Below are 22160 nucleotides of genomic sequence, written 5' to 3'. Positions count from 1 at the left end.
ACCACTTCTGGCTTTTTTTTTTTTCTTTTCTGGTATTGAGGAATCGAACCCAGGTCTTCATGCATGTTAGGCAAGCATTCTACCAGTAGGACAAACTCCTGGTCCCAAATTAAGTGATTTTTAGGTCTCTCTCCTGAATACAAAATTCTATATTATCACCTATAATACAATCCAGTACATTTTGTAAAAGTAGGTGCATTATTTAAGTAGAAATCAAATACTCTCAATGTCTAATCATTTAAAGTCATTTGCAACAATTGCTCAAAAACATGTCAATCTAAAGACACATCTCAAACCAGAATCCCTTAAACTAAACTGTGACTCTGCATCCTCTTGTGAGCACATATGCAAGCTGTGCATATGAGGGAAAGAAAATATGTTCCAAATAAGCAGGAGAACTTAAGACAGTTAAAAAATGAAACCAAACCAAACACAACTAAACACAGCCGAATGCTAATTTTAGCTCCTCAGGAGGCAGAGAACTGGAGGATTATCTCTTGAGCCAGCCCAGGGAAACCCATCTCACCATGGAAAAGGTGGGTGTGGTAGTGTCTTGTGCCTGCCATGCAGCTATGCAGAAGGTTTAAGTAGGAGACTAAGGTCCAGGCCCACTTGCGGTTAAACCTGAGACCTTAACCTAAAAAACAGCTAAAACAAATAAGCCTGGGGACACAGCTCAAGTGGTAGGGTATTTACTTAGTGTATGGCCCAGAGTTAAAACCCAGTAACACCAAAAACCAAAACACGACAACTAAAAAAAAAAAAAAAAAAAAATCACTGTTATCATAGTATAATAGAAGTTTGAAACTAATGTACTTGATTAGTTGCCAAAGTAAACAACAGTATTATGACAAGTCATGTAAAATTTTAAGTGTTTCCTAATGTACAATTATACCTTGGCCGCTAAGAATGTATCTAAGCCACAAATTTAAAATCCCAATGCTTCAAAACAAAATCTGAAGAAATCAGATCTGGCAATAAGAACATACCTGCATCGGAGAATGTAAACCTCGTCAGCACCATGAGGTAAGGTTAGCATTTTCTTCTTGCTTCCAGATCTCGATCTTGATTTCTTTTGCTTGCAGTCTAAGGCTAAGAGGGAAGAAAAAGATTTAACATTCCTTATATATTTTTTAAATATAACTAAACAACACATTTTTAGAGCAGTCACTGCATCTAAATAGTTAAAAGTGTGCATTCACATCCAACCAGCATGAACTAACTTGCATATACATGTCATTTGTCATATACTTTTTTAAACCAAATAATGCAATATCATAGCAAACTAGAAACTAGAAGAAAAAAATAACTGAATAATGAACAACTAGGCTGGTCAATCATTACAATAAACATAATCTTTACTTTTGGTCACATATAATTTTAAAATATGATTAAATCTTTCATATTTTCAAAAAATTATAACCTTCTAAGATCATTAGGTTTGCATCTGATTACCACTTAATTAGGTATGTCTAACATGTTCTATAAGCTGAGTAGTACCTCAACATAATATAAAGTTCAATGAAAAAAAAATCAACTTCATGCAATTCAAGGGTAAGCAGAGCTTTACTTTCCCCCCTTTTTAAAAACTCAAATTGAATTATAGATACAATTATGCAAACCTGTAAGTTTCATCAGAAAATAAATATAAATCTACATTATCGCATATTAGTTTACAACTGGAGCCAGAGTTTGATGTTATTTTTACTTTTTGTTTCATTTTATGTTTTTTTTCCAACAGCTTTTTTTTTGGTGGATCTTAGGGCTTGAATTCTGGGCCTGGATGCTGACCCTGAGCTCTTCAGTTCAAGGCTACTGCCCTACCCTTGAGCCATAGTCCCACTTCCCATTTTCTAGTGATTAACTAGAGGTGAGAGTCTCAGGGTCTGTAGTGCCCAGGCTGGCTTGGAACCACGATCCTCAGATCTCAGCCTGAGTAGATAGGATTACAGGTGTCAGCCAATGCCCTGGCCCAACAGCTTATTTTTAAAATGTGACTTAAAAGGAAAGTGTTCTTACTCTCAGGGTAGACCAAACACCTTAATAATGCTTTTTAAATGCAAGACTTGACTTTTTCATTTAAGCATTTATTCCAAAATGTTTAATTTTGGAAAAAGGTATTTTGTAAGTTAAATGGTGAGAATGTCATGTAAGTCTCTGAATACAGCTACAGTAATCCCTCAGCCAACGGGATAATAGTAATCCAGGGTGGGGGCCGGGAGTTTGGCCTAGTGGTTAAAGTGCTTGCCTAGCATGCATGAAGACCCGGGTTCGATTCCTCGGTACCCCACATACATAGCAAAAAGCCAGAAGTGGTGCTGAGGCTCAAGTGGTAGAGCTCTAGCCTTGAGAAAGTCCAAGGACAGTGCTCAAGCCCTGAGCTCAAGCCCAGGACTGGCAAAAAAAAAAAAAAAAATAGTAATCCAGGGTGTTGCTGCTCAAGGAAGAGAAGGCAAGAATTTATCTATGGGGCCCCAAAGGGCCACAGTTACAAATGCAACTGAAGAGTCACTCAAATGGCTTTTCTTACACAGCCTGCGAAAGCCTCTGAACATTTTCTGAGCAAGTGAGAATAGCAACTAGCTATTCAATGATTTTGTGAAATGAGTTGTTACAAGTCCAGATTCCACAAGGACTGCTATCGTTATAAACCAGTGAAAATATTCCTTATGGTAGTTACAGTCCAACATTAACAAACACCATAGAGAAAATCCAAGCCTTAAGATGCCTAAATCTCATTGAAGTCACTGGTTTTCATTTCTTATTACCTGCCTGTTTATGAAAGTAACATTCAGGATCCATCACCTTTTTCTGTATATCTGTCAATGCACAGCTACGCCCACATACTCTGGTTACCTTAGATGTAAATTCTAGCTTTTGTTTGTAGAATCAGGCTCTTCACAACTAGTGCAAAGAGTAAAGTGTCACCTACTTTGTTAGTAGCCTCTTTTTCCTAGTGACTGTGGTGAGTAATTTGAATTTAAGTGAATTTTAGTGGTTCACACTGGAAAGAGTCCAGAGAACTCAGAGATAAGTACTACTAGATGTCAGCTCCTCTTTCCACCTATAAGGTAAACAACACAGTCCTGCCACTGCAGTGTGGAACTGGAACAGAGCAAGCATTTGGTTTGTCAGGAGATTACAGGTAAAACCTTACTTTGAACAGCTTGCTGGTTGTCAAAATTGCCATACTGCATTCAATTCCTTTTAAAATGTAAATAAGTTACTGTAGAATACAAATAGAATACATTATAACAATACTTAAAAACAATGTTCACAGAATGCTAATGTTGAGGTATAAAACAAATTGAAGAAAAAAGGTAAGAGTGAAAAAGTATGCAAAAGAATGCTACTGGTTACAAAACATTTAAGTTAAATTTAGATGCTGTCATATTTTAGACTTTAAATGACAGAAATAGGGGGCCCAGAGTTTGGCCTAGTGATAGAGTGCTTGCCTAGCATGCACGAAGACCAGGGTTAGAAAAAAAGCCAGAAGTGGCGCTGTGGCTCAAGTGGTAGGGTTCCAGCCTTGAGAAAAAACCCAAGGACAGTGCTCAGGCCCTAAGCTCAAGGCCAGGACTGGCCAAAAAAAAAAAAAAAAAAAAAAAGAGAGAGAGAGATGGAAATAGTTATTTTCTGACTTGAAGATGTATGGACTCAAGCGGGCTACTTGATGAATGAGCAGATCTCAATTTTAAATGTGAATACCACTGTTTTTATAATAATTAATATTTGAAGGTACTATAACTTGAGGAAGGAGGGTAATTCTGCCAGCATGTGATATTATTTCTGGGGTTCTACTCAGAGAACTTCATGCATTGTAAAGTTTTAGAATCTTTTACATAAACTTATGATATTAGTCTTCAAATACCTCTTTGCATGGTTCATCTATCATTTTAAACTTTACTAGTCACTGAAATACTTCTAATAAACTGAAATAGGAATATATTTATTTTCCAAATACTAAGTTTCTATTTCTGTGATACTAATCCATGCATTAAAAAATTGAGTGTTTAATATGTTATTAAACTATTAACATGTATACAAAGGAGATATCTATGTGGCATCTCTTTATGAAAAGACCATATACATAAAATGGTCCAAAGGAAAAAGAGGATGTACGTATTATGTCTAACACACATCTTTACTTAATGGATTTTATCCTATCTGGAATGAAAAGCAATTCTGTTCTGGAATCACTAGAACATTAACTATAGAGTGAATATCTAACATATTCAATTTAGTAAAATAGAACTCACCAGTAGTCAAAGGTGTAATGAGTTTTATATGATCAATCTGTCAAACAGCTAAGTTTCTTACAAAAAGTCTTTTTTTGGTAGAGCTTTATTTTCACTTACCAAAGTTTTGTTTTGTTTTAAAAAAAAAAACTCCACATATCTTTTTCAATTTTCTAAGTTTTTCAACCTAACATTCTAGCTACATATAAAATATGCAAAACTATATTAGCTTCAGAAATCATTATCTTCCCCGTACCATAACTGTTTCTTTTGAAAGGAACAAATCCAGTTACTACGGTGTCTACTCAGGCTGGCAGAAACTGGATTAACTTCATCTAGAAAACTTACAGATCTTTTTATGAAAGAGCTAAACTACTACTGTGAATATTACTTGAGAAGGGTGAATTGAGTGGTTAAGGTCACATACAATACACCTTTCAGAAAAAGTTGATTTGGTCCAACAGAAATATAAAAGAAAATTACAACAGACTATCAATCCTCCAAAAGAACAGCATACAGCTATGTTATAAAATACAACATCCAAAGAACTAGATTTGTGGGGGGGAAACCCACCCAGACAATAGTATTAACAATAGATAATACTACACAAATTCAAGCATGTTTTCTGACCTACCATTTAATTTTATACAAAGGAAGAAGTTAATAAACAAACCCTTTTGCCTTTTCTACTTTTCTGCCCATTATGTACAATTGTTTCAATGATTTTTTTTAACCTTCACTGTACAAATGTCTATATAGAAGGAGGATTTCCTGAAAACACCTGAAGTTTTCTTTTTAATCACATCACAACTAAATTAACATTCACAAAGTTACTTTTATTTGCAATTATGTTCCTGTGCCCAATGAATCACTTAGAAGTGGTTTGGCCAGTTTCTTCTTTAATAGTTTGTTGCTGTCTCTGGTGGAGTAGTCCTTTATTTGCTGTTCCAACACAATGACAGACTAGGTAAACTGGAAACAGTGGAAATGTATTTCGCTAACCACTGTTCTGGGAACTGTGAAGTTCAGGAATGAGTGTGGTACTAGCACCTAGTTTGGGCCTTCCTGATAACTCACTGCCATATGGCTGAAGGGTAAGCCAGCATATGCAACATGGGGCCCTCTCCTTTGGTAAATAATTCACTTCTCTAATAACTGCATTAATCCATTCATGAGATCAGAACCCTAATGGCCTAATCATTTCTTAAAGAGCCTCAAGTTAATATTCATACAATGGGGATAAAATTCCAAAATAAAGTTTTGAAAGGGATAGCCAAACTGCAATATTCTATCCATTAACCCTCTCCCATCTCAAGTCCTTCTCATATACAAAATACATCCATTTCATCCTAAAAAGTTTTTAGCATCAGATTAAGAGTCTAAAGTCCAGTATCATCTAAGTAAGGCACAAGTAGATGATTCATTCCTAGGCAAACCTCCTCCTACTTCCAAAATGAACAGACAAGCATCAGCAACACTCTCATTCCAAAGAAGAGAAGAGAATAATTGGTCCCAAACAAGTCCAAAACTTAATAAAGAAAACAACATCAATTCTTTACTCTCCCAAATTATCTTTCTTCATATGCTACCTCCCCCAAACACTGAGGTGTCTGAGCCCACAAAGTCATAGGTAGCCCCCATGCCTATATCTTTGCTAGGTTTAGCTCAGGCTTTAGCTCTCTTGGGCAGTTTAGTGCCTGTAACTCTCCCAGGCTGGAGCTACATGATGGAGCCCAGTCATCCTGGGGTTCTGGAGGCTGCCTGACTTCCATAGCGCTATTGGGCTACTAGCTACTAGCGCTACTGCCCTAGTAATGGACTCTGCAGCACTTCTGCCCATGTCCACTAGTATTGCCCAAGTCTCTGCCTGGGCACCCAGTCAGCCCACAAAATCTCCTGAAATCTAGATGGAGGAAATCAACCTCCACAGCTCTTGCATTCTGTGGGCGTGAGCTTACCATTTGTGCCTTCTGGAGCAGTAGATCCACCGACCCACATGGGAAAAATGGAGCCAAAGCTACCTACCAACAACAACACAGGGAGCAAAGACATGCATCAAGCTTCTAATACACATGGCAATCTTTAGTCATTAGTATCTTTCCTAAACTCATGTTTTCACTGAAATTTGAATTTACTGATTTGTACTATTTCTGTTCTTATAAAAATGATACTGTGAGAATAAAGGAGAAATATGGGGTAACTTTCTGAATAATTAATAAATACTATGGGAACTTCATTTCACAAAGTTACTAAAGGATGCATAATTATTTCTGCTTGCACCTGTTAATATGTAGACTACCTATTTCTCTATTTTCCATAAACTGATTCCTCTACCTGCCCTCATGTTTTCTGTTTTTATATCTTTATATAGCACATTTAAGAGACCATCCTAATTGCTGCTATGTTGAGAAAGGTGTGACAGAAGAAAGAAATCTCCAGTGAGACATTCACATTTAATTATAAAAATCTCTTCCTATCAAATTCATGCAGAAATACTTAAAATACTAGATATATCTTGTGCAAGTAAGGGACAAGACCTAAGTGTTGCTAGAGCTCAGTGAATTTAACAGTAGCCATATACTACTATCATGTTTTCATTTTTTACATAGCCAGGCTGTGATTCCCCCCCCCCCCCATCCTTGCTTTATCTTTTTTTTTTGGCCAGTCCTGGGCTTGAGCCCAGGGCCTGAGCTCTGTCTTGGACTAGTGATCTATCACTTGAGCCTCAGTACCACTTCGGCTTTTTTTATGTATGTGGTACCAAGGAATCGAACCTGGGTCTTTGCACATGCTAGGCAAGCACTCTACCACTAGGCCAAACTACCAGCCCTCAAATCTTTATTTAAAAGGCAGTTCTCCATGTATTCTACAAATTCTTTAAAACATTTATCTCCAGTAATGATCCTGGTGAAGAAGCCTCAGTACAAAATTACCTCCAGCAATTCAGATTACCATTCTGTATATTCTACCTGATTCCTCATCAGTCCAATTCAATTTCCTTATTTCTTCTACTCCCAACTTGTGTTTTTGTTTGTTTGGTCAGTCAAGGGGCTTGAACTCTGGGACTAGGCGTTGTGCTTGAGCTCTTAAGATCAAGCTAATGTTCTACCTATTAAGCCACAGCCCCAATTCCCCAAGTGATTTTTTAAAAATAAACTTCTGACATTGTAACTTCTTTAGCTATGCCTCATCCCTACACAGAACCCAAGGTCTTATGTGTGCTAGACAAGTGCTCAGCCACTGAAGCACACACCCTCAGCTCTTAATTTCTTGATGTCCTAAAATTTCAATAACCAAAGTTAATGACAGTAAAAGTGGCAGTAATTCTTGGCTATTAGTAATAATAACAACTAAATAATACTATTAAAATTTCCAGTATAAGAAAAGCAAAGAGAAAAAATCTAAAACACTTAATCTACACTGTATCATGAAATTTATGATCCCCCCACCTCCAGTTCTGGGCTTGATCTCAAGGCCTGAGCACTGTCCTTGGACTTTCTCAAGGCTAGAGCTCTACCACTTGAGCCACAGCACCACTCATGACTTGTTTCTGTGTATGTGGCACCAAGGAATAGAACCCAGGTCTTTGTGCATGCTAGGCAAGCACTCTACCACTAGGCCAAAAAATCGCACCCTGCAATTGTAGATTTTTAAATGAAAACTATGAAACTGTAGAGGAAATTAAAATTTCAAAAGAAAACTACCAGTAGTGCAGTTTACATTCATCAGAATTAATCCGTGAAAAAGCTTTCCTTGAATTCACAACATAGGATATAAAATAAACCCTATGGAAATAGTATATTAGATGAAGATCCATTTGAAAGACTCAAAATAGCTTTCCAAATGATTTATTGCTCAGGACATTGAAACTGTCAAGCAAGTGAAAATAAAGTGGGTCAGTTTTGGACAAAATTATAACCTATGATATTTATTCTTTTTTGAAAATTTAACTGTCTAAACATGACTATCTCTGATAATGCCACAGCTTTTCTAGTTTCCTCACTAGATCTTTTTGCTATTATACTTTGAATATAACCAAGCAGGTTTTTACTATTTAGTTTGGAGGTATCTAAGCTTTTTCTTCAAGAGTGGATCAAGCAATTAGAAAAGCCCATGAATGGAGATGGATTAAACGGGGAACACATATAAACACAACAGACATCTTATGAAGAGAGGCTTTATTCCTATTTTGTCTTTACGCTGCTACAATTTTGGGGTATACCCGTACTAAAAAGTTATCAACTTGTACTTTATTCTTCAAAAGAACATCTATACACATTCTTGGAAAAAACTGATGCTTTTAACTCACGGGTATTTCTTATAACCTGCTGGTATGAAAGATTTCATTCAGTTCAACTATCCATTTTCTGAGTACAATGTATTGTGATCAATGTCACCTCTCCCATCATTCTAATTAGAATCCTTATTTATTCAATGTCACTAGAATGTTCTCCAGTTTAACCCCAACTTGATTGTTCTAGAATTCTCAAATGTTCTCATTCTAAAATAAGAAATCTAAGGAGTCTCTATATATGATAGAGAATAGTTATTTAAAAAAAAAAACTTTTAAGACAGCCTTGATTTGAATTTCAGCTTTGCTATTTACTAACTGTATAGGTTCAAACAGATGCTGAATTTCTACTAGTCCCAGTTTCCAATGAAATGGAACTGCAACACATGTAAATCAGACAACTGTTTATAATTGTTAAGCATGTAAACTGTATAGCACCATATCTGATACACAATAAGTTTTCAATAGACATATTGTGATAATAACAATCCTAATAATGATTTCCCATTTCTGCATTTTCTTATGTCCATTACCCCCAATATCTGCAGTTACCTTCTAAGCCTGATGATGGTGGGGTTACATGAAAATTACCTCATAGAAGCTGCTCTGATCCAGTAAAGTAAAACCTTCTCTTTCCCTCTCTCATTCTCCCCCACCCCCTCTCTCCCAGTCCTAGGGTTTGAATTCAGGGTCTGAGCACTGTCCTTGGGCTTTCTTAAGGTTAGAGCTCTATGTGTATGTGGTACCGAGAAATCGAACCCGGGTCTTTGTGCATGCTAGGCAAGCACTCTATCATTAGGCCAAACTCCCCCCCACCCTTTAATATAAATGGTCAATAGTCATCCTGGTTCTGTGTACATCACATCAAGGAATAAAGCAAACAAGCAGAAGAAAGACACCAGTATGTGTACAAGCATTTCTTTGGCAGCAAGAACATACTGATGCAAGTCACAGGACATAAGTAAGGAGAAAAGGGTGGGAATACCCAGAGAGAGCAGGTTAGAGCTTAAGAAAGAAGAGAAATAAAAAGAGAGCTTTAGGCAAAAAAGATTTGTATACATACATTTTGAAAAAAGGGGGTATCTTAAGATGTGAGAATGGGGAGTTGCTGAAGCAAGATAGCTTAAAAGACTACAAATGAAAGAGCAAAGAAAGCATTTTGCAAGCATACTACATATGAACGAGCTTAACAAAATTTTCACAAGTAAATAGTGTGAAGAGGAATCTATAAGGCTGGACTAGCCAACCAAAAATAACACAGAAATGTGCATGTTAAAATGTATATTTATTAATCTAGATATAAAGAGTACTTAAAATATATCCAGTTGTCAAAATGGGCCATTATTAAGGCTTCTCCCTTCAAAGAGCTGATATGTAGACTAATAAAAATTCAGTTTGCATAGTTTTCTAATCTCTTTTTTTTTTGGTGGGTCTTGGGGCTTGAACTCTGCCTGTGCACTGTCCCTGACCTCTTCAGCTAAAGGGACCATCCTACCCCCTGGGTCTGGGTGTTGTCCCAGAGCTCTTCAGCTCAAGGCCCTACCCTTAAATCAAGCCCACTTTCCCCTTTTTTAGAGGTTAACTGGAGGTAAGAGTCTCAGGTCTTTTTGTGTCAGATCTCAGCCTTCAGAGTAGCCAGGATTACAGGTGAGAGCCACCTGCCCTTAATCAATTCTACGTGTTTAAAATCTCACTCTTGTCTAATGAAGTAGTTTTTCCAGATAGCATTTCTATAATCCTTTTCTCTCTTTAACCAAAGAGGTGTCTTTACTGGAATCTATAAATACAAATTTTAAAATAAATAGTATAATTGAAAAATCAGGGCCGGGAGTTTGGCCTAGTGGTTAAAGTGCTTGCCTAGCATGCAGGAAGACCCGGGTTCAATTCCTTGGTACCACATACATAGAAAAAAAAAAAAAAAGCCAGAAGTGGTGCTGAGGCTCAAGTGGTAGAGCTCTAGCCTTGAGAAAGTCCAAGGACATTGCTCAGGCCCTGAGCTCAAGCCAAGGACTGGCAAAAAAAAAAAAAAAAATCAATAAAGTTCCATATCTCTCTAATGGGTTTATTTTTCCCCCCAATCTAGTCTAAATGAAATCAGATGAAAAAGAATTACTTGCTTAAAATACTAACAGTTTATAAGTTGTTGAAATTTCATGTGCTTTCAGACTCAACTACTGCTCACCTAAAGAAACTCTAAATATTATCTGAAATAACACCAATCTGGTGTTAATCTGTATCAAACCGATTTGCTGGGATATCTGTTCAAACATACCTGTACCAGTCAAAAGTCCAGTACTCTTCTTTAGTGCATAAGTGGATGGACAGGCTAACAGCACTTGTAAATACCGCATTGCAATGAACACATGTTCTAAGCTTCACAGGCATACCTATCATTCAAAAGAAAACTATAATCCAGTTCTCACTTCAAAAAGTGAAATTTTCTTAGCTTAAAGTATGTAGAAGAGTACCACAGGAAAGATGGTTGTAAAAACATTCACTGAATTAGCTTAAGTGAAAATAAGAAGAGGGAAGGAAATAGGTTAACTACAAGTAGTCTGCAGTCAGTATTTAGAGCTAGTCCATGTGCTTTGGAAAGAAGAGGAGTGACTAGAAACTAGATTTAGCACCTATTATCGATTTCTGGAAGATTTCTATGTTACACAGATCATTTCTTAAACTTACTAAGACACGATCATGTGATTTGAAAAGCATGTTGATAAGTTTCAAAGCTTGCAACATTGTCAATAAAAAGAATTTAAAAAGTCTAGTTGATAAAGTGGTAATTAAAATGTTTTACCCATAAAACTGTAAAAGGCTCCATACTAAATTAGGCTTTCTGATGAAGGCTGGGAAAAAAGGTGGTAAAACACACCACTGAACAGCTGTTAGACACAACGTTTTATTCAGGGCATTTATATGTTCATTACTCTGAATGCGCAATCAATAATGGAAGTTAATTATTTAAAGTTTTTTTTTGCTAAAATCTTTGTGCTAAATAAATGATCAACAAGCTAGCATTTTAGTTTTCACAGGAAAGAAAACACGCCGAAACAGTACGAAACTCATAACTTCTCAGACAACCCTTACTCCTCCAACATGCTTCAAATTGTTTCTTGAACATCATTATGACAGCCACAGTTATTAGCACACCTTGGTCACCACACATAACACTTCTTCCCCTACATTTTTACCATTCTAAATAACATACTGGAAAACCACATATTTTGAAAAGACTCTACATGAAAGAAATCACACTAATAGCCAGAAGATCACAGCATTTTTCAGACTAAGTCAAAACTGCATTACAAATATCTGGGATATGCCACAATGTCTGCCAAAAATAAATCAACATTATAGTAATTTTTTTCATTACCAATTATTGTTCAATACTATTACCTCAGACACTCACCTTAGATCTCTAATCATGAGACCATATAGGTAAACCTTCAACATGCTCAACCTCCAAAAGAAACCTACAAAGAAATTTAAAATTCTTCTAGTGTACAAGTATAAACCAGGTCTAAGAATACCAAATAAAGTTTGGCTACTTTATTTGCCAAATCATTTACCTACAAAATACTCCTGCCTACAAAATATTCCTGTCAAAGAGAAAAACTACTAGGAGTGGTACACAAGCACTAAGGTGAACCCCCTGTTCAGTTCCACAATGTCAAAATCTAAAAGTCCAAGCAAGTATGTTTTACAATCACAAAAGTTCTCCGATCAAATTATCCTTCAATACAGCAAGGAAAAGGACAGAGAGAGGCTTTTTTTGGGGTTATGCACAACATACAACAGACACAAATCTCCTAGGTTTAAGGTAATTCTTTTGTTTCACCTAAGCAGTGGGAGAACCAAAAAGCTAAATTCAGAAAACATTGTTACTGTGGAGCACTAGCAAAAACATGGATACAGGTTTGTCTTTTTAGTAATGTTGTGCTTTTGAACAACATCAACCTCCCACCCACAACCATCCTTCAACAATAGAAAATTTTATTTTTACAGACCAGCTTTTTATTTGGGGTGTGTTTATTTTGCTTTTGTTCTCACCTTACATTCAGACCAAGAAATGAGGCACAGTGAGTCAGTACTGACAGACATCAACTGATCAGTTATATAGAACTAACAGTAGAATAACCAATCTGTTCTGCAAAAAAAGCAGCTTATATAAGATTCTGAAAAAGTACTTTGAATAGTCCATAAGAAGGCATAATTGAACTGTGTTTAAAATTACATGACAAATGTCCTCTTACCTGAATGCATAGTCAAGTCCATTTTTTGTGGCTGATACATCAATGGACTATCTTCACTTAGAGGAAGAACACATTTCTGAACAAATCTCTTTCTTGCTGTCTGATTGTGGGCCTTTTGAGGAGAAATGGCAGAGCTTCTTTCTTCCCCCATCCTTTTATTTTTAAGAAGTTCTATCAGCGTCAGAGATTGATTCTTTCTTCCACTGGACAGTTCAGGTTTTGTTTCCTCATAGTCATTCAAAAAATTCAGTCCATCTTCCTCTGATGCAGACACTGACAGAGCTTCAGTCTTTAGGCCATTACGGTATGCTTCAAGAGGTATAACATTTTGAGACAGAAAGTCATCACTTGACCCAAGTTTTTGAGCTACAAATGGTCTGGGAATAATACGACGACTGTTCAATGCCTTTAAGATTTTTTCGTATTTTTCTTCATTCTGCATCATCTCATTCAGGACACAGATTGGAGATTTGTGAGCATCCCATTTGGTCTTTCCAAGTCTTTTCAGGTGGCCTCTAACATGATTTGATAAACCAATTTTAGTATCAAACCAACCACCACAGAGCTGACAAGTGTGTTCAGAAGAAGTTTCAGATTTCTCTATAGCTAAAAAACAATTTTTAAGAGGAAATATCAGTTTTTTTTTCTTTACAAATTAACCACCCTAAAATGAATTAACTCTGAAATACGAAGTTATATGATTCTAGTAAAGATCAAATTCAAACAAAAACTTTCAAATCCTCTGAATCTGAACACAGACTTAGCCCAAACTATCCACAGGAAAACTTACCTTTTCTAACTCGTTTCACAGGTGTCCCTGTGCCAGGTCTTTTGAAATGTTGCATTTTGTCACTTGTGGCTATTTGTTCTGGTGATACAACATGACGGGCCTCATAGCTCAATCCTGCTCTGTGAAGATGTCCCCGGACATGGTTTGATAGCCCGACACCTGTTTCAAATGTTGCTGGGCAATAAGGACATGATTTTTTTTCCAGAGACAAATCAGTCCAATGAAAGACAGAATTATGCTTTTCTGCACTTTCTAGATGCTGAGGATCATGTATGTCTTGTAAAAAGTTGTTAGGGCCAGCCTCTTCATAATACTCAAAATAAAAGCCATCATTCTGATGATAACCAAGAGCAGCGTCTTCTCCAGACTCTGGGCCTTCCACCTTGCTTTTAAATAGAGGGAACAGGTTCACGGGTTCTTGGTTAAGTTCACTGTAGGTTTCATCTTCTATGGCCTGTGTAGTGTAGTCACCCAGCTCAACATTATCCCAGGAACTATCATCTTCTGTTTCATAACTACCTTTCTTTTCTGCAGAATTAAGTTTCTGCAAAACAACAACAGTCATTTTATGTAAAAAATCTGGATAACTATCCAAGTCTTCTCCTTCAACAGAATTTCCCTTCTTAGAGCCTTTCACTACTCTTTTCACAGCTACGCGCCTGTGGTCTTTGAAGCTTTCTGACCTTTTGGTGTCGGGGTCATGTGGGTCTGAAATAAAACTATTGTGAGAATTACTTGATGATGAAAACAGATGTAAAGAATTTAATGGACTAACTTCTTTTTTGAAATGCAGAGGATATGATTCACCTGATTTTTTTATCATCCTGTAGTTTTCATATTTGTGTCTATATAAATAGTTGCTATTTACCTTGGCATCAGATTTTTCTTTTGTAGCTTGATGTAAATACTTAGGTTTTTGGTCAATGCTGCTTTTAGTTGTAACAGTCTTATGAGGAGTGTTGTTTGGATTGCACGAGTTTACACCTGACTGGGCAATGCTTTTCCGAGCTTTTTGTATTCTATGTGGCCGCTTATGCAATTTTGAAAAATTACTTGATTGTGAGCTTGACCCAAATGTTCGCTTGACATCTTGTTTTAAAGCAGAGTTCTTTGGAAATGTGGTTGACTGTTGTTTAACTAATGGTTTAGTGCCATCAGTATCTACTGGTTCTTCAAGGACATCATTTTTTCTTTTATCAAGACCAAGAGGACTACCAAATGAATCAACATTTGATGAGGAATGTAAATACTCCACGTGCTTTTTTAAAATATTTCTGGCTGAAGTGGTAAAAGGACACATCTTACAAACGTATGAAGTTGATTTTCTGGAAGATCCCGTAACAGAGTCTTTCACTGAGGTCTTTTTTTGTGTTTTTCTCTGGGTTACATCAGAATTGACTACAGGACATTTTACTGCTGCTCCATGGGCAATGCCTCGATGGCACTCCAGTTCATTTTCTGTCACCGCCATAAAGTTACACTCTTCACAGCAGTAGTACCTTTTGTCTTTTTCATGGGTTTTAGCATGCTGCACAAATGTTTTAGGACAATTGGTACCAAAGACACACTGAGGACACTGTAACCGCGCACTTCTTCCTTCATCTTGGAGTTCCTTCAATTCACGAATTTCCTCCATCAACTTCTGTCTTCTCTCTTGGTGAATGATCATATGTTTCAGAAGTGAATTGCGATCTCGAAATGTCCGTCCACATTCTCTACAAGCATATGGCCTTGGAACATTAAGATGACGAAAGTGACTATTCCCATCTAAATGATACATCATATGCCGGTGCAGGTGCTTTTTTTCCCTAAAATTCACATTGCACTTGGTACAGGGATAGAATGATGGCTCTTCAGTATTGAAAGTAGCAGGTGACTCAGAATCACTCTCTTCACATTTCTTTTTTAAGGTATTTGAAATAAAAGTGCTTGTATGAACAGGCGAACTGTCTTCTCCATGTTTATCTGGATTATAAATTAGATGTTGAAAAGCATCTACAGGTTCTAAGTCTTCATCATTTGATTCAGGCTTTACTTTTGGTATTGTATATTTCTTTGTGTCTACTGCTTGTACCTTTTCATTCTGTTCCAGAAAGTCAACTTCTACCACTTTGGATTTACTGGAATTAGAATCCCTGTAACAATCCTCTGTATAGCGAGTTATTCTGCTTACATCCATTTTCCGCTTTCTCTTTTTTTCCAGACTTACTTTAGAACGAATGGGAGCTTTATCTACTGTTTCTTCATTAGTCATAAGAAACTGAATGAATTCTTTTTGAGGATCCCAGTCTGTATCATTTTCTGACCTAAATTCATCTGTACCTGAGGAAATTCCTGTTAATGTGTTGATACAACCATCCTTTACCAATAAATCTTCTCTCTCCTCACCTACCTCTACTTGATTTATTAAAGTGCTATCTGACTTTATACTATTCCCAACTGAATTTTGAATGTCACAACCAACTGAAGCAGAGGTAGGTAGGTTTTTAATGGAATGGGTTGGAGTCTTAGTATGTGCTACATCTGATAACAAAAACAGAACTTGGTGTTGACTTGCACTTTGTGATGTAGAGAGCTGAAGATCAGTTACTGCCTTCAAAGTTGAACAAGATTCTGTTGTTGGATTATCCACAGGCTGTCCAGTGGTTAAGGAAACACTGCCTTTATTCATATTGGAAGTCTTAGTTAAGGAGGAGTGTGAAACTGGTCCATTAACAATAGCTCCTTTAGGCAAGGTAAATTTTTCACTAGAAACAACAGGAGCACCCGCATGTAGAATCAGTGTAGACTGGGCTCCACTTAAGGCTTTTTCAGATTTGTCCTTTGACAATTCTTCAGGCAGAGTCAAAGTAGTATTCTTCTGAAATGAAGTTTGACAATCTTTTGGTTTATGAACTCCACTGTCTTTCTCTGAGATAAAATTGCTGTCCTCCAGGAGTTCTTCTTTAGCACCAGTATTATCGGTGTGTATCTTCAAATCATCCATATTGTTGGCAAGCCCATTTAACACATTTAGTCTAGAAAATGGAAAACAAAAATTTAGATTTGCATGGGAAAATACTATTAGAATGTATGGAGAGTTGAAAGTGCATGTTACTAGCTTTATTTTTACTTTATATTTCAAGATCCTAGTAATTCTCCCAGCATGAAGAAACAGTGCACAAAAACTGAACCACTTAAAAAGTATTTCAAAGGTCAATATTGTTGTTTCTGTTATGTATACAATGTAAAATATACTACACTCAAAAAGTTAAAACCTCTTCTATAGATTGTTAATAAGAGAAAATTATATACATTTACTAGTGGCAGACACTATATTAAAGAATAACTTAATATATCATATATTACAGAGAAGTACAGGTTTTATCACTCTAAGTTTATTCCAGAGTAAAGTAACAAAACTGCACCATACAAAGCTATATCTGTATAAACATATCTATCAACACCAGCAACTCGTGTTAAAAAAAAACAACCTAGTAATCTTTATTTTTACATTGCTTAAGACTAATTTGGTCTTGAGATGTTGAATGTTCTAAGAGTATAACAACTATATAAATGCTTTATTCACAAGGTCTTAATCATTCCTTAATCAAATTATTCATAGTTCTAAATTAAGGAAGCTAGAATTAATGAAGTTTTGTTGAAATTTTGAAATCCCAGAATCTAACTTTTCTTTAAAAGCCATTATACAACTTATGGTTTGACAGTCTAGTGCAGACATAAAGTTTTCTTACAATGAAACATCATACTTTATTTCATATAAAGATGCATTTTTGAAAATGTTGATGATATAATCAAATCATTGTTAAGAAGATAGCACAATATTTTAAAAGAACTGTGTCTAGGAGACATATCATAGCTGTAATTTCTAACCTTAACATCAAGAATACCTTTATATCCTGATTTTATCCTTCTTGAAAATATAGCCACACTATACCTGAACTGCTGTCTTCTTGGAAGAATGTAAGTTCTGTGAGGAAAGGGAGTGCAACCCAGTCACCCTTGTATTTCTAGAACCAAGATAACAGTTTAAAATGCTAGATAATATTTGTTCAATAAAGGACTTAAGAAACATTGAATCTAAACCTGTAAAATCAAAGTTAAAGTTCCTTAAGATAAAAGAAAAACCATTTTCTTCCTATGAAATGTTCTAATACAAGTTTCATATGGTTCTGGTTGCAGAATTTTCTAAAAAATATTCATCCCCAAGTAATAAACATTGGCAAAAACTCCTGTAACACAGGACTAATACAGGTTGTTCATTCTGCAAATACTCATTGTGTACTTACTTGACTAAGTACTAGTACTGCTTTAGGAGAGATACAGTAAACAAGACAGAGTTTCTGTTCCTCAAACAATAAAATCTTCGTGTTTTTCTTTTGCAGTATATCTCATATTTGTCCATTCAGTAGAATGCTACTTTTAAGATTCTGGCCAGGTACAATGGTTCACATATGTAACCCTATCTGCCCAGGAAGCAGAGATCAGCAAAACTGTAGTTTAAGACCACTTGACCCCCATTCAATAAACAAGCCAGGCATGGTGGCTTACACTTGCAGTGCTATGTAGAAAACTTAGAAGGATCAGCATGAGACAGTTACAGGCACAAAGCATAAGACCCTATCTGAAAAATTACATGAAGCCAAAAGGACTGGATGCATGGATTCAAGTGGCAGAAGCCTTGTATGGTAACTATAAATAACCATAAAACTCTGGATTCAGACAAAAACAAGACAACAGGAGTTTACAATTCACTGTTTAGAGATTAAGACATTTTAAATAAACTTCTAGTTTTGTAGTCCAAATTTCATTCTTTGAAAAATATTAAATCCAGTTCAAGAATCAAAGCATTGTTTTAAATACATTTCTTCTGAATTTAGCTTAAAACAAGCACTTATACATCTTATTCTTTCCACTAAATATTTAGTATAACAATTATTACAGTAATTATACATATCTTTCTTAGGTATTATTTATATCAACAATCATTATTCCATCCCTCACACATTTTAGAATTCTGTTTTGAAATTGGCAAACTTCCAAAGTAATAAAAATAGACTTCCAATAAGATCATATTCAATGATATCACCCCAAAATGGTGCTAATATAGCACCCAGCAGGAGTTTCTACATCACAAACACTGAAGTTAAAAATGGGCAGCACATAAACATGTGTTAGGATGTAGTGTGCAAATGTCAATGAAAAGTGAGTTCTAGTACTATTCTACTGCCATTCCTGGTATTTCTCAGTATGGTGGAAGAACATCTTAATTATAACAATCTCATAAATTTGAAATTAATGACATTTTTAAAAAACTACCCTGAATGACACTTTCTGTTCCGTTTATTATAATCAGAAGTAGACAAATACATGTTCAGTCAATTTGAAAGGCTGTATTAGCTTTTCTCAACAGGAAGCAACGTTGCTAACGAAGTGGTAAATTCAGTGTTAATGAGTGGCTTCACTGTTACCACCTCAGAGGTAAAACCTTCCATGTTCTATGTTCCATCCATCTGTTCTGGTGTTAGAGGTTCAGAGATGGAACAGACGCTTTCCATTTAAAGCAACTTCATTCGTACCCCCTGAACAGCAGGGTGACAAACTATGAGAATACCATGTCGGCGCTGGAGACTGCTTCCTCATTACCAGAATGGCTTTAAAGAGCTTTTCATAAATGCACGTTTTGAAGACACCAAACTACTTTCATCCGAAACATTAAAAATATATGTATTATAAGCACTGTATCTATAGAAAATATCTAGCAAAATACCAAATATTATTAAAAATATTGTTTCAACAGACTAGACTCAAAATTTTCCTTCACAACATAGTGAAACATGGCTTAATCTTTAATTTAAAATTTACTTTTTTGTGGTAGCAATGTTTCTCTATTTTTTTAGCACATTAGTCTAACTTATTGCATAAGTTAGAAAATATATGACATCTAGTAATCTAGCATTTTAGAAACAATGAAAATTTCCTACTTTTCAAAATACACTCAAGTGTAAAATGTTCCAAATACTTTTGTCCTTAATAGCAGTAGTCAACATCACAGCTGGCAGAGATACAATGGGAAACAATGGATTATATCAAGCTCAGTAGCACTAAATAACAGGCCAAGAATTTTGACATTTACTTCCCTCAATTCAGAGGACTATCTAGAAAGCTTCTGACCTATAAGCTAATTTTATACTGTCATAGTTTTTCAACTAGCTCTATACAGTCACACATATGTACATACACACATACACACACATATATATAGCAAAGCCATCAATACCATTTTATATTACCATAACAAAAGTGACACCTTCGAGGACAACTATTGTTCTGTACATTTTAAAAAAGAGACACTAATAAATTTAAAATAAATCATAATACTACGTTGTTTGGAGTCCCTAAATTTAAATCCAATGAATTTACTGTTACAATTAGTCTTTGAAAACAATATTTAGATATCATTACTAAATCTTTCCTCATTCACTCATATATATATATATGTGTGTGTGTGTCTGTGTGTGAATACACACACACACAGTTTTCCTTTAACTGAATTTAAAGATGTTCTTTTAAAAATTCATACTTTAAGAAAAGCTGCAAATGGGAATTTAAAATCTACATAAAACATATTTCAGTTTCCAGACAATAATAATGAGTTCTACAGCTATAACTGCCTCTAGTTATATACTGTGAGCATTAAAAAAAAAAAAAGTACAAAGGTCAGATCTGTCTTCAAGATGACAGATCATCACTTATATGCCTCAAGCTAGACTTATTGTCTCGGAAATCTCAAACATCAGTATTTTTGCAAACTATCAGCACTTGCTATAACACCCTTACTACACTACATCTTGAGGTTACTACAGAAGAAATGAGGTGATAATTGCATATTAACATAATTATTCTGTAATCCCTCTGAGCAAGCTTCCTAGGTCACTCAGTAATTCAGATTAGATACAACCTTCCTGTCATCAAATCTATGCTGTCCACTTTCTGTTCATGAATAATTCTTTTTTATAGAAAATTAGCTTAATTCCATTCTTTTATGTACATTATAAATTGTATTTATTGCAAGTAGGTTAACATTTTGTGGGTCCTTATTACATAATGCCAACCTTTGTCATATAGCATAATTTCACACAAAAATATAGTATAATTTGCTCTTGTTATACATTAGTTTATTAGCAAGTATACTACACATCTATAAATAAATTATACTGTTGCCCACTAGCTGAATTACAGTTAATATCTGTCAGGTTTTTATAAAACCTATGTTCATTTAAACTAGTCTTAAGAATACATGACAACTTTAGTTAGAAATGTATGAGATTGGGTCAAGAAAAGAGAACCATTCACAACTGTCATCCTAATTGCAAAATAAATCTTAATTAGCTACATTTAAAGCAGTACACTATGCAGCCTATATAGTATAATACAAATTCATAAACCTATTTCTCATCTCGTGTACAGCCCATAAGGAGAGAGAGAATTCTACATGATAGAATACTTCTAAGTAGTATTCTGTTGTGGACATTACATTGAAAATACACACACACACACACACACACACACGGGTATTCAACGTGAGAATGACTGAAAACCATGCCATACAATAAGTAAAATGAAAAGACAACTTGGTATGTTTAGCATAACAACTCATACAATTAACAATCTTCAAATCATTTCATTTTAATACTTGACTGTCACATAGAAATCACAAGAAATCAATGTGTTCAAACCATATGTATATTAACTTAGGCTCACAATTTTAAAAACCAGAAAGAACCCTTCAACACTGCAAAGGGTTGCTTTACAAAAGAACGAGAATGGCTCAGCAGGTAAACTATTTGTCTGCTATACTATAGCAAGAATACGGGACTGAAGATCAAATAAGATGATTTCTAACATCCTTTCTAAAGTGTACCGTACATTTATATTACATCTTAACATTTAACAGTTTAAAATGATGAGTTAAAAAGTAGAGTGAGAATTGCACTACACACCCTTAATAGGCTCTTAAATTCATAATTGCATGAAATAATATATTGACAAGCTGACTAGCAATGAAAATATGGTAGTAAATGACTTAACACACTGAGGCCACAGAATGATGACTATCAAGAAAACTCAAGAACTCTGCTATGTGGAAAACTGATGTAAATAACTGCAAGGATGATGGGGTAAGGCTACACTACAAAGGCGTTACTTTAACATTTTAGCAAAATTATGTAACAATGAGAATCAACAGTAGTAATAATCAAATGTTCATTAATTAAAGCTTAATGTTGTAATGAAGAGCTTTGTAAATGGAAGAGGCAAGCCAATAAATAAATACAGCTGTAGCCAAAAGAGAATGCTAAGTTATATTAAGAATGAAATGGCTTTTATTGTGTTACTGTCATAAAATCAGAAAAAAGTAGGTGTTGATCTTGGCTATGACAGGGACAGGCACAGTGGCTCTAGCAAGAATCCATGTTAAAATTAAGTGTTGTGTATTTCCTAAACTTACCAAATGTTTGGCCCTACTTGTGAAATTAATACAGTGTAAATGTAGATGGGGGGGTACCAATCCAAGTTAGAATAGATTA

General features: G+C 35.4%; 1 protein-coding gene across 7 annotated transcripts in view; it reads right to left on the bottom strand.

Annotated features, from left to right (window-relative positions):
• The window catches only part of Znf644 (zinc finger protein 644), a 79289-nt gene that overhangs the window by 2531 nt on the left and 54598 nt on the right, over positions 1-22160 (bottom strand). For 2 of the 7 annotated variants that reach the window (XM_090334114.1, XM_090334113.1), the window contains 4 exons: positions 17510-17542; positions 13573-16589; positions 12783-13388; positions 990-1092 (listed from right to left, as the gene is read on the bottom strand). In XM_090334114.1, the coding sequence (XP_090190240.1) occupies positions 990-1092; positions 12783-13388; positions 13573-16589; positions 17510-17542 (3759 nt within the window). Of the gene's footprint in view, positions 1-989; positions 1093-11938; positions 12003-12782; positions 13389-13572; positions 16590-17462; positions 17543-22160 lie in introns of those variants that run through there. The other 5 variants (XM_090334115.1, XM_090334116.1, XM_090334118.1 and 2 more) reach the window with 4 other exon arrangements.

This window comes from Megascapheus bottae, chromosome 6 (assembly GCF_031878675.1).
Source record: "Megascapheus bottae isolate mThoBot1 chromosome 6, mThoBot2.hap1, whole genome shotgun sequence".
Classification (NCBI taxonomy): Eukaryota; Metazoa; Chordata; class Mammalia; order Rodentia; family Geomyidae; genus Megascapheus; species Megascapheus bottae.
The sequence above is the reverse complement of the archived record's forward strand: the minus strand, read 5'-3'. Positions and strand labels throughout refer to the sequence as shown.